The 13073-nt window shown below is 35.4% G+C and overlaps 1 protein-coding gene across 1 annotated transcript; it reads right to left on the bottom strand.

Annotated features, from left to right (window-relative positions):
- Positions 1-9098: 9098 nt before the first annotated feature.
- On the bottom strand, positions 9099-12341 carry LOC107092529 (small integral membrane protein 10-like protein 2A). The gene is made up of 2 exons (XM_015387054.1): positions 11989-12341; positions 9099-10073 (listed from the first exon to the last, which is right to left on the bottom strand). The coding sequence occupies exons 1-2, from the start codon at positions 12166-12168 to the stop codon at positions 10053-10055; spliced, it is 201 nt and encodes a 66-aa protein (XP_015242540.1). The 5' UTR covers positions 12169-12341; the 3' UTR covers positions 9099-10052.
- Between the last annotated feature and the right edge of the window lie 732 nt (positions 12342-13073).

Below are 13073 nucleotides of genomic sequence, written 5' to 3' on the forward strand. Positions count from 1 at the left end.
ATCAATTAGAAAACTCATCATTTTAGTTATTACCAATGCAAAACAACTTTGTGGCTTTGCTTTGTAAAAAGATAAGAAAACAGCACACTATATAAAAATGTTAAACATTAAGTATCAGCGAAAATATTCACGAGCACAATGACTGGGTAAATTACAAGATATATCTTTTTATTTATAAGATGAAATCATCTCAACCTGTAAATCCAGCAGTTTAATTGCACAATAAATCAATTACTGTAAAAGTAAAGAATATTTCCAGTTTAGATTTTGAACCCTCCTGGTTGACATGCACACTTGGAGATATTTTCAGAGGTTGTTTCTTTGACACAAGTGGCTTCAATTATTGCATTCCTCCTTCCACAGGCAAGAAGGGGGTCTCATTTCCTGTGTGCATTACTCCAGCGGTCAAGCATGAACAGATGTTTTAATTTATTCATTCGTTTATTCATAGGTGTCACTTTGAGAGTAATGTCTCCGCCTTAGTCTAAACATAAAAGATGTTATCCAGCCATAATATAATCAGTACATCTGACACCATTTCTTCTGCAGGAGTGATTTACTGTATCAGCTTATGAGGAAAAAAAAATCTCCTTTTCAATTTGATCAGGCTGAATTTGGTATGCTGAAATGGATTAAGAAGTGCTTAAACTGTTGTGTTTTGCATGTCAAAATAATTATGGAGGGCATCAAACAAGGGGTCCAGTAAAATCAGCTCTATTTCAAAGAGGAAAAAGACAAGAGACTAACATCCGGAGCCTAACACTATTATGTAAGAGGAAATCATGGATAAAAAAACTGATTAATAGGGAAGAAAGCATCCTGGGAAGAAAACATTTCAAAATAAATGGGACAAATTAAGATATGACATTTACTAAGGGAAACTCTACAGAAGAAAAACTTTTATTTGGGGCCAAAAACTAGTTTGCCTACACCTCTTTTTAGCATACGATGCATTGCACACCAGCAGCACTGATGGAAAATAGCAAGTATGCACACCAAGGTGTTATAGCTATAGCTGGTAATTAGGTTGTATGCCTTAAACCTGAGGTATTATATGAAATTTCTGCATTAGTGGTTCTGAAACTTTTCAGAACATACTCTAAAAAAACTGAGATTCAGAACAATCCAGTTGAGTTATTTTGCTAACCCAGTGCAGAACCAGGTAGGTTGATTGAATGCAGCAAGGTTTATTATGAGTAGTACCTAAAATACAAGGTTAGGTTTTTAACACAAACGCTTGCTTAAAGTGATTATCGTTAACATAAAGGTTACCAAATAATGGGATGAAAAGAATAACCATTACCTGAAGCGCTAAATAATTTATACTTTAGGTAAACTGGAAACTACATATTACAACAATCATCTGATTGCAAAGCAAACTATGACCTTTTAACACCCAACAATACCTTTAATTGCATTAGAATACCAGAACTTACAGTACTATTTAATACATCATATTACATTTTCTAATGATTTTTTGTCATCAGTTTAGAATAAAGTTACTAAATTTCTGTGTTCCACTTTTTTTCTAAGTCAGAATTTTGGGTTGGAATTCAGAGGTATCTCCACTCTTAGAATGGATTGGTTTGAAATACAACCAATCTAGTTGGCTAAACCAATCTTGGTTAGATTCAGCAATATATTGGTCAGACAATGACCAAGTCATTTGTTTCAGATAAACTAATTCAACTGGTTAACCAAACAAACAATAAAACTGGTAACTAATGGTCTACTAATCTGACTGTCTGGGTGTGGTCAGGCGTAGTGTGTAGTAGTTATGGACCTAGAGAACAATCACAGCGATGTTACATGAACAGCATGCAAATCTTGGTGTAAACCAAGATTATAGACAGTGGTGTTGGAAGGAGGAGTTTGCCCAACAATGAAAAGGTTGATGGTTTAAGCCCTGGTCCAGGCTTTCAATATGTTACACTGATTAACCAATATTTTGTGTCAAAGTGACCAATTTTTATTGGTTTCCCCTTTTTCTATTACAGACTAGTTAAAAAACATATTCATTGTTTTAACCAAAATATTGATTGGACACATAAATACCAACCAGATTGGTTAAAATTCCAATCTATGTTTAGAGTGTCAAATAGGTACATATGAGGTACATTCCTAGTACTGCATAACCCATGTAAGTATCTTTCTTTCTGAATTCGAATGCATAAAAACTTTATCTTTTCCATCTCAGATTGGTAGCGGTATTTGGCTTCATTTTTTAACCGATTAGTTAGTCTTACAAGTCGTCCATCTTTCTGCAACATGGTTCAGTCAGGTTTCAGTCCCAGACTCAAGTTAGGACTTCAAATACATTTAAACAAAGCAAAGGTAGCTAGGCTCATTGTCATCCAATTGAGTTCAAACTGAGAGCTTGCTCAATATTTTCACTTTTCTTTTGTGTATTGTATGTATGAATCAAAGATCTTTGCGTTTTTCAAATAACATCCTTCTGTTTGTGCTACTTAGATTTAAATTGATTTATTTTTACATTAAAAGTTGATCCTGACATCAGCTCCCATGTTCCACAACTAGAGAACCATAGAGTTAAATGTTTAACAGCCAGAATCCTTAGAAAATGTTATTTGTTCAATTCAAGATTAACAACTTTGTTTCTAACAAAATGTAATGCTTCTGTGTTATTCTTATTATTAATATTATTATTATGTGTTCATGACTCATAAAAAAGCTCAGTGTGGCCTAGATTGACAGGCCTTATTAAATCAAGGCAACCTAATTTATATATCGAAGAAATGTCAACGGATATTGATGTTAATATTAAATTTAATGTTACATTTAATATTAAATCCAATCAATTTTCAGTTTGGTTAAAGTTAGCGTGGCTATGTAGGGGTGTTTCCAACAGAAGCCCCAATGTGACCTTAGCTCAAGGGGCTTGAAGTAAACATTTGTGGGTTCGTGTCTCGAACTGCAGAGGGGACGTACCCTCAGGGAGGAGCATGTCTGGCAGATTAGGCCAACCATCATGGAAAACGTCTGCTCTGCTCCTGACCGATTTCACGTGACCTGATTGAGCAGTCAAAGTACTTCACATGCTCCAATCACCACAGAAATGCCCAGAGGGCGATCACCTCTTCCATTTTGATCCCATTACCCCTTATGTTAGTAATTACTCATACAATCAGCATCCTGACATTCCCAGCCTACACTGAAGAGATGTATCTCCAAAGATGCTGAATTGTCTCTTAGCAAATGAGGTCTTTTTTATTCCCTAAATGTCTACAATTTTATCTAGTCAGCCCAAATGTGAAAATGCACAACTACTTAAACTGCTTTTCTGCAGGTCAGTTAAGAATATCTTTGCTAAACTATTAGATTTAGGGATAAATAAAATACTATTCAGGTGCTTTATTGTAATATCCAAAATGACAAATAAAAAAGTTCTTTTTTTTAATGAAAGCTGTTTTAAGATGTAAAAAGTTTCTCTAAAGATAAAACATACCAAAAGTTATGATAAGCTTGACAATAGAGATGACGATCATATTTTGCTTATTCAAAAGCCCAAGTAGCATTGAAACCCTTCATGACAGATACATAAGATTCTGTAAATATTAAAATGTTGAATGTTGAATGTAAAGCTGTCTTTTTCAATGGAATATTTGGATGTTATTGAGTAGAGAAGCCGTAATCCTTAACCAGGATTTTTGAAATACCAAGGTCAAATATTGCGATAAATCTTACTTGACCAAAAAACGTCCTAAAATGATGACTTTTAAAAATATATTTTGGAAACGTGAATAAAGAGAGCTAAATCACAAGCCCATCAAGGAGGTGAATATTGTGCACTTTATTTTATTTTTTTTAAACAAATGAGAACGTGCTGATCTTTACACCAATCGAAGTCAGAACAATTTTCATCATATAGTTTGACATTTTTCTCTGAATTAAAAAATTTTTTTTAAAAATGGGAAAATACAAAGGACATGACCTCGGTGTTCTCAATGCTGGTTACGGGGCTGTCTACTACGGAACACCATGGTTTGGAATAGAATATTTAGTTTTATTGCCTGTCTGCCCTATCATTGCCTGCAAGTCTCCCTCTGATTGGCTGACTTAGATGTTGCAGGGAACTGCTGAGTTCTGCTTCAGTAAGATGACACGTTGTTGTTTAGAGAAATGATTGCAAAAAACAAAAACAAAAAACTTTTTGGTGTCACTACTCGCTTTCTTTTATAAGGTCTCTGTTTGAATCCAACCTGGTTCTGAAACAAAAAAGCTCTTTTTTTGTGTGTGTGTTGCAGTTCGCCCACCTGAGCGATGGTCATGCAGTGTTTAACTCTATGACCAGAGACCCAGTTGGTTTCATCATTGAGGTAACAGCTCTCTTTCCAACCACAGTGACGTGCTCAATTCTTTCTTTGATTGTGAATCTGGTGACAAATGAAGAAAGTGGTTCCAAGACTTTTACCCCTCACTTTTTCTTTCCATTTACTCACTAAAGTAGAGATTTAAGCCAAAATTAAGTGGTAAAATTTTCCTTTAAATTCCAATGAGACAGATTAATTCCTTATGAACATTGATAAAAAATTATTTAGAAAATATTGTAATACCTTAAACACTCATTAGTCATGAGAATGTAAGATAACTGTCCTTGAATGTATCCTCTGATGGCTGTTAGAGTGTGTTTCTGTATTGTTGCTTAATGAATCTCCTCATGTTTCTTATATTTCATCGAATTCATCCAATGAAAGGTTTAGGATTTGATCCTTTGGATAAATGGTATAGGGGAGGATGTTCTTTTTTCGAGTGGATCATCAAAATAAATGCTCCTCCTAATTGTCAATCATTCTGGTGATGTGTTCATGTAAGGCCATCCTATGTGCTCTTCCCTATTTTTTACTTACCGGTGGAAAGTCTGACATAGTGGAAAATTTTCAAATCTGGTTTTGGAAAATAAGCTTGTATGAGTGATGCAAACAGCAACTTTTAAACAGAGCGTGCACAAGGAGAAATGCACTTGTGCATGCTCTCACACACATTTAATAGGAGTTCCCTCTCTGGAGAGGATACATGGTTGTGCATGTGCTTTTTTTAAGTGGAGAGGGTGGGTCTTTTTTAAACATTTGCGAAAATTCTACACTATACCTTTAATTTCAAGATTATGACTCTTATTAATGTTTGTTTGTGGGACTTATTGGTTTATTGTCATGAAAAAAATCTTATCACTTGACACATGTAGCCAATTGAAAGGATATGGCCGGGCATTTCCTTCCTGCTGTGAAGGGTGATTTTTAGGGCAGTGCAGTGTATTTGTGCGTGTCAAAGGTCACAGGTCACAGGACGCTCAGAGTAGCAGGATTTCCTCCTCTCTGCTCTAAAATTTAAAGTATAGCTCTGAACCCTTGAACACGTCTTTCCTGCCACCATCTGACTGAAGGGGAATATTGAGCTGACTTTTCAGGGGGTTTTTTTGGATCCAAGGACACGTATGAGTGAAGTCTTTATTTGGACTCACAAAGGCTGCAGTGTTTGTCCGAGACCTTGAACATAAAGCTGTGAGTTTCAATATCTTAAGAATAAATCTTTCAGAAACTGCCTCAGTTACAAAACATACTACAAACTATAGCCTCATTGGTTTTACATATGTTATATTCAGATTTGTGGGGGGAAAAATACAAAAAGGATAAATATTAAGCATCATTATTAAATACACTCAACAGCACAAAAATGACAAAAGGCTGTGGATCATGAGAGCATCCCAACATCATCCCTGAAAACAAAGATCCTAAAAAAAATCCTAAAAAGCTTCACAATATGAATGTGAAATCATATTTGAATCCAAAATCAGACACACAATTTGGATAACATTTATTCATAAATGCAAACAAGAAAGTTTAAATTTGAATCAATCATAATTTGACTAACATGTACCAAAATATTCCTGTATTTGCATCATTTCTTCTAGTATGACCTACTTCAAGCTTGCAAACTGACTGCTGCAAATAAAACCCCCACCCCACCTCCCTCTCTTACATTTTTCTTTCCCTTCATTGCTTCCTTCTCTCCTCCTCCTCCTCCATGCCTTTGATTGAATTTTATAGGTCATATTGATCTTCATCGTGGCACCTAAAATCCCGTAGAATATGTATCATCTCTCATGTAAATTCAAATAAACAAAAGTGTTTTTTTAAATTATATACATCATACCTAGACACTTGGTGATTTTGTCATTGCATATATTTACATTCCAGAAACAGGTTATTTAAGTAATAGACTGACTTACAATTAGTACATGACCTGTAATTACATAGTTATTTTTCAAGTCAGGAGACTTTTCATAGTAAAAACTGTTTTTGGTGGTTTGTCATTGAGAAAATGTCCAACGTCTTTATCTCTGTATTAACCTACATTCTGAGAAAAGTTCTGGTTTTCTAGGTTGATTGTGTTTTTTTGTGTTTTTTCTATTTTGTACAGTATTTACCATCTAATATAAGTAGTTTCAGTTGTATATCGCCTCACAAGTACATATGGCAGAAGCTGCGACTCTGCAACCCATGATTTTCTATGGGAATTATGACTCGTTGCACCCTGTTAGATCCTCTTGTTGCTGCTTAGTGTCAAGAAAAAAATATCCATCTTCTGAGAACTAAAAATGGAATGAGAGTAATCTTTAATCTAACTAGTTTCCTCCTAAGCTGCATGAGAAACGGCGACACAGACTCTAATAATGGACACACAACTGTGAATTGGATTAAATCATTTTGTGACAAGAAAAAACATACTGTAAGTTATGATTTGTATCAGTAACATAGGGTTATTATCTCAGAAATATTCTGGCAATCACAGAAGAGCACCAGATCTCACCATACTTTGTTGAGCCATGTATGACGTTGCCAAGAAAAACTATAATGTACTGAAGGAGGATTTCATTCATCTGCTGAATAAGGGTGGAGGTCTTGGTCAGTGGACCATTTGCACTAATTTTCTGTGGCGATGAGATCTTCTTTTTTGACCTTTGACAATTAATAAACAGTTAAAAAGTGTGCATGACAATATCTGAGAGTCTCATCGACAATTTTAATAATTTTGGGGGGAGAAGACACATTTTCAAGAAAGATGATCTCTGAAGTCTGGAGCTATGAGTTTCATGTCTTATCTGCTCTATTCTGTAATTTATCCGCCAGTAGCTTCAACCTTCAACAGAGAATGGAGAATGAGAAACAACAGCATGGAAAAACAACAATAATGATAAGGCTGCCACGTAGAGCTCCAGCAGAGGCAGAGATAACCAGGAAATTGGCTAAAAGAGAGAAATAATCACAAAAGAACTCCTTACCAAATTGCATTGTAGAAGTACACCCAACTGTAATACCCCTTCTACTCTAACCTTTACCCTGACCTTAATATCCTCCCCATTCAAAACCCCCAATAGTCCAGGCCCTGCTACCAGACAAGCATTTTCCAAAGGGCCACAGAGCCCCACCTCCTTATTGTTTTCCTTCAAATTGGAACCTTTAACTTCTCCCAGGAAAAACATGTTCCCCTGATGGGAAATGGTTGTAAAAGATTCCATGATCTCACATGACAGAAAGAACAAATGAAATAAATTGACAGATGAAGAGTTTATATCAGCCACTCAGTCTTAAACTGACTGATTTACTGAGCATCAGATAGGCTATTTGTCAGGTAAATCATTTTTAATTAATGACAATTTCTGACCATAATCTAAACATTATGAATTTAACGAGGAGCTCATTCTCATTGAGTTAATCTGCCCAACTATAACTTTCTTTATTAAGGCAGATAGCAAAGGAAAGAAGGGGGGTGGGGGGGTGGGGGCGTTCTGGGGATATTTAACTCTTAAATACTGGCCTCTCAAACTATTGTGTCCTTGAATATTCAGAAGCATCCTAAGTCCAAAATCTATTTTCCCCATTGTTTTTAAATACCTCATAGCTGTAATATGTGTTGATTATGAATGTTTAATTATTGGGGGATACTTGATCATTTCCATTATATGCTGAACACAGAAGGGCAATAGAAATATGTAAAACTCATGGAAATATTGGTTTGACTGAACATGTTAAACAGCAAACTCACAAACAAAGACATATTTTGGGCTTGATCATCACTAAGGGTCTAAACATTTCCAAGGTGACTGAAACAGATGTTTCCTCATCTGACCACTTGTGTGTTATGTTTTAAAGCAATGACTCAGTTAGCCAGATGGACATTATAACGAATACATCTTTAAGGACGGTGATAGGGAAAGCCCTAACAGGATTTATTCTACTGCCTCCACTTTGACCTGTACCTCTGTAGATGAGCTGGTAGAAGCTGGTAGATAGATGAGCTTTTAAACTGTTTGGTTAAGCAGAGGACTTTGTCTTATTATGATTTTAAAATAGAAAATCTATTATGATGCTTTTTAGAATGCCTGTCATTCTCTAAAAAAAAAAAAAAAAAAAAAAAAAAAAAATTCAACCTGAAACAGAAAGCTTTCAACTCTGTTAAGAACAGATTAAATCTTTTTTGTTATTGGCTGGCTCCCCCTTGTGGCCACTTGCTGCCCTGACATAGTGAGGTCTGAACAAGGAAAAATTCACTTCTGGTGATAGACAAAAAAAAAAGTTAAGGTAGAGGGAAACTAATAGTTACACCACAGATAGATCTTATGAGGTGAAGTTTTCAGGGGCAATCACTTTAAAAAAAAGGAGGAGCATGTCAGTTTGGATTGTTTCCCCTCCTTAATAGAGAAAACATGTATGTTTACCAGTGTCTTTACTCAAATAAATTTTCTTAACTATTTTGAAGCCCTTAAAGTGACAAACATGCAAAAATATATATATATATAACATTTATGTATGTGTGTTTTAAAAGCATATAAGGTGAGGTATTTTAATTGCAACTGAAACAGTATAAAGTTTATTAATGGGAACGAATTATATCATTATATCCTTGAGAAACCACAAAACTATATGGTGTCGAAGTATTTATACCAAAACATAAAACACAACAAAGTTGGTTTTTTTTTTTTGCAGTTTATAAGGTAGTACAAGAAGCTATTAGCAGCTCCATTAGCCCGACCATCTGTTCCGGTGGCCTGCAGTCAGCTTCTTAACTCAGAACCTTTCAACTGCCTGCTTAAAAAGGGAAAAGATAAGTAACATTGTTTTCTTTGGCTTTATTTATGTAGCAAACTAGTTATTGTATTTGTTAATGTTTTTTTCCTAGATACAGACAACTTTTCCCCTTTAAAGATTTTATAAAACAGGAATTGATCTAAATACATTCTGTCAACAAGGAAAGTTTTAGCCCAGTCAGACAGACATTTACTACACAAAGACATAAAGCTGTGGTTTTACTAATTTATTCCTCCCAGAAATGAATCATTCTCACAATCACTTCTTCGAGTAGTGTTAAAATGCTTTGCATACATTTTTAACTAAGATCACCTCTATATCTTGCAGAAACAGTGACTGTGAAGAGCTGTAAGTGCAACCACCAGTAAAAGACAAGCAGGCGCTCACTATATTACTGCACTCGAAAGATTTCCATTTGAAGTAAACGTCACAAAGACAGCGTGTACCATTGCTTAGGTAAAACCAACCTCAGTGTCACTGAGGACAAAGAAAAACATGCTTGTTTGTGCCATGCTGAGATGTTTCAGTTGTAAATTACTGTGTCCAGGTTTACAGTATTGAGATGTAACACTATTGATAAACATACATGACTGACATATAGACAGACTAAAAAGTGTAAGCTACAAATTTTCACAGCTACAATGATTTGATATCACGAGTTATTCCCAAAGAAAGTGCCGGTTCTGCAGCTGCAAGGCCTCTTTTCCCGGCGCGTATCCCTTCACCATGTCTCACATGTAAAAGCATCCGTTCTGTCCTTCATCTGCAAAGGCACCGAGCTCGAATGACGACCGCTGAAAAGGAGCGGCCGCCTCACTGTAATGCATTGTCACACCAGCTTTCAGGATCGGGTGTCCTCTCCTCGGACTAAACAGTTTGGATTTGTCTTTCAGTGGCTGTAGCATGGTAGTCCTGGATTTTCACTTACCAACGTAAAACAAGTTTTCAGTGGATTTCAATATGAACCTGTGAAAAGATAGAGACTTGATTAAGATTTAATTCATGAAAATATGGAAATATTAAAAAGCTGTGTTACAGCATAAAAAACATGGGTCTTTAATTTAAGCTATAGTTCTTGAATAAAAACGTATGATCCTTAAACCAACACTGCGCTTTCTTTGAGTAAAACATGGTGGTGGTAGTATCATGCTATGTATACTAACCATTTCTATTTAATAAGATTTAAAGAAAAGAAACAATAGATTCAATAAATAACCTTTTTACTGTTTTCTATTTGTTAACCATTAATGTAAATGGTAAATAGCATGTACTTATATAGCCCCTTTATTCAAGTCAGGAAACTTGACTAAAGCGCTTTACACTACATTCCTTCACTCATTCATGCACACACTCACACACTGATGGTGGCAAGCTCCATTGTAGCCACAGCTGCCCTGAGGCTCACTGACAGAAGCGGGAGTGTGGTTATTAAACAGCTAAATTAAAAGATTTCTTAAAACAACACATTTTAAAGGTTTGATTTTCTGATCTGTACAAGTTAAGAATTGAAGTCTACAGTCACCCTTCAAACATATAGTTAAATGTCCCTTTGCACAGTTTTGAAGCTGCTAACAAGCATCTGGCATAACTCGGATATAATATTGCTATTCTTATGAGAATTTCTAGCTTTTTTTTTTAAACACTTTCAAATATAATCATTTAATTTTCAATAAGGCTGAAGAACGTTTTTCCGGAAAACTGATTAATTCATTTAAAAATCACTTGCAATGGGCTTGTTTTCCTGTTTGGCACAAATAACCAGGCCTTGTAGTGCCAACTTCTAAAGAAAGTTTAGGGCCAGATCATTTGGAGAAGTCTGGCATAATCCTGCCTTTTAAGTTTAGCAAAATAATACCAACCAAACACACACACACAGAAAAAAGAACACTGCATTGATTAGCATATTAAGGAAGCTAGCTGCAAAGTCAGGGTTGCAGACCCCTCATTGAACAGATGAAAACTGTGATCATATTTTAATATGAACAAAACTTAAAGCCAAGTGTACGGTAATTATAAAGGCTAAATGACTTAGACTTTATACTTAGACAGATTTATTTTGTCATTTTGTATACACGAGTGTATACAAAACAAAATTTCATTTAAAACAGCTCTAGACAATTTAATTTTTTTAAAGTGCAGTCTGGAAAAAAATAATAAAAACATTAAAAAAAAAGAAAAAATAGTAATTTAAACAAATAACTGTATATTTACAGTTCTTATGGTTCTTAACATTTTTTTCAACCATTTCATCCATTTTTTGCATCAATTTTTTTTTATGTTAAATTGGTTTTGGTCTCTTTTGTCAGTGAATAACACCATAACAAAATTGATTTAGTATTATATTGCAAAAACTGATCTAAATAAGTATATATTTCTCGAAAAAGATGCATGTGCACTCAGTTTTAGCAGGTAAATAAGATGATCTGCAAAGGAATAGGTATTTTACCTGTTAAAATTAGATAATCAGATATTAAATGAATATCCCTTGAAATAAGGTAATGGAAGGTGATGCTTTCTTAATTCAAACTTAAAGCATTTTATTGCATCTGCATAGTTTCCTCACTTATTTCTCAAAAAAAAAATCTATATTTTAATTTTTCAGTGTGTTTTTAGCACAGGGGCCCATACCAGCTCTACAATGGGATTTATTGGGACAAAATTTATCTATTTATTAAGCTAATTATACACAGAATAAAGGAAATAATAGTTTAACTGCTCTCAGACGCTTCTTTAAAAACCCTGCTGACGTTTAATCATCAACCACAATGACAACAAAAATAAATCCTGGCGGAGGCCTTTGAAGTAGCAGTTGGCATGGTGACGAGCAGGACTGCAAAAACAGAAGTTTTGGTAAACAAGAAGGAAGTACTGGAATACTCACTTGGAGTCTGACATTAAACACCATCGAAGCCACTAAGTATATATAGGGGAATCTGATTCTCAGTCGCCATGCCAGATCAAAAAATATCAACAAAGTCCTCGTCAAGCCTTTACAAAACACTCCGTAGGTCCGACCAGCGGAGCCCGAGAACCGAAGCACCAGATAAGACAGACCCGCCATGTAGGCCAGGTCTGCGGGGAGCTCGGCTGGCTGGTTAGGCGGACTGGCGAGAAGATGCCATTTAAGCAGCAAGTGATGCGCGACCCTTCATGGTTTCTTATCGCTGACAGAAACCCATCTCCATGTTTAAACACCAGCTGCTGGCAGACGGAGCTGCTCCACCCGACACAACACGGAAGTGAAAATGCATGTGAGCTTTCACTCCCTGAGTTTGGACTCGCAGGCACGTCCTTACATTTACAAATTAAATCCAATAAGTAATGTAAGACTATATTAACTGAAAACAGCATTCAATCAAAGAATAATTAGAATCAGAATCAGAATTAAGTTTCTTGCCAAGTAGGTTTGCACTTGAGAGGAATTTGATTGGTTTAAATAGTGCAGACAAATTAGATATATATACAGAATACAGGATCTATAGTTATATACAATATAGAAAATACAATACTATATAAAATATATAGTATATAGCTACGTACTATAAGACTTTATTTTATTATTTATAAATTATATTTATTTATTTTGTCATTTCTTTATACACAAGTGTAAACAAAAATACATTTTGTTAAGAACAGCTCTCTAGACAATTTCATTTTTTTTAAGTGCAGCTTTTAAAACAATAAAAACAATAATATAAACATATAAGCACAGTAGGCTGTGCGTTAATGTGGCGCAGGAGGTCTGGAGATGCTATGTTGGTGTAGCTTCTAGGTTCTGAACGGGGGGAGGGAGAGAGGCAGTGTCATGGGGGGTCTCTGGGCCTTGTTGATAAGGCTGGTAACAGATGGGAAGAAAATGTTATTGTGGCGTGAGGTTTTGGTCCTGATGGACCACATCCTTCTGCCAGATGGAAGTGATTGAAATAGTTTATGGCTGGGGTGCGAGGGATCAGCCACTATCTTCCC

This window comes from Cyprinodon variegatus, unplaced genomic scaffold (assembly GCF_000732505.1).
Source record: "Cyprinodon variegatus isolate N-32 unplaced genomic scaffold, C_variegatus-1.0 Scaffold384, whole genome shotgun sequence".
NCBI lineage: Eukaryota > Metazoa > Chordata > Actinopteri > Cyprinodontiformes > Cyprinodontidae > Cyprinodon > Cyprinodon variegatus.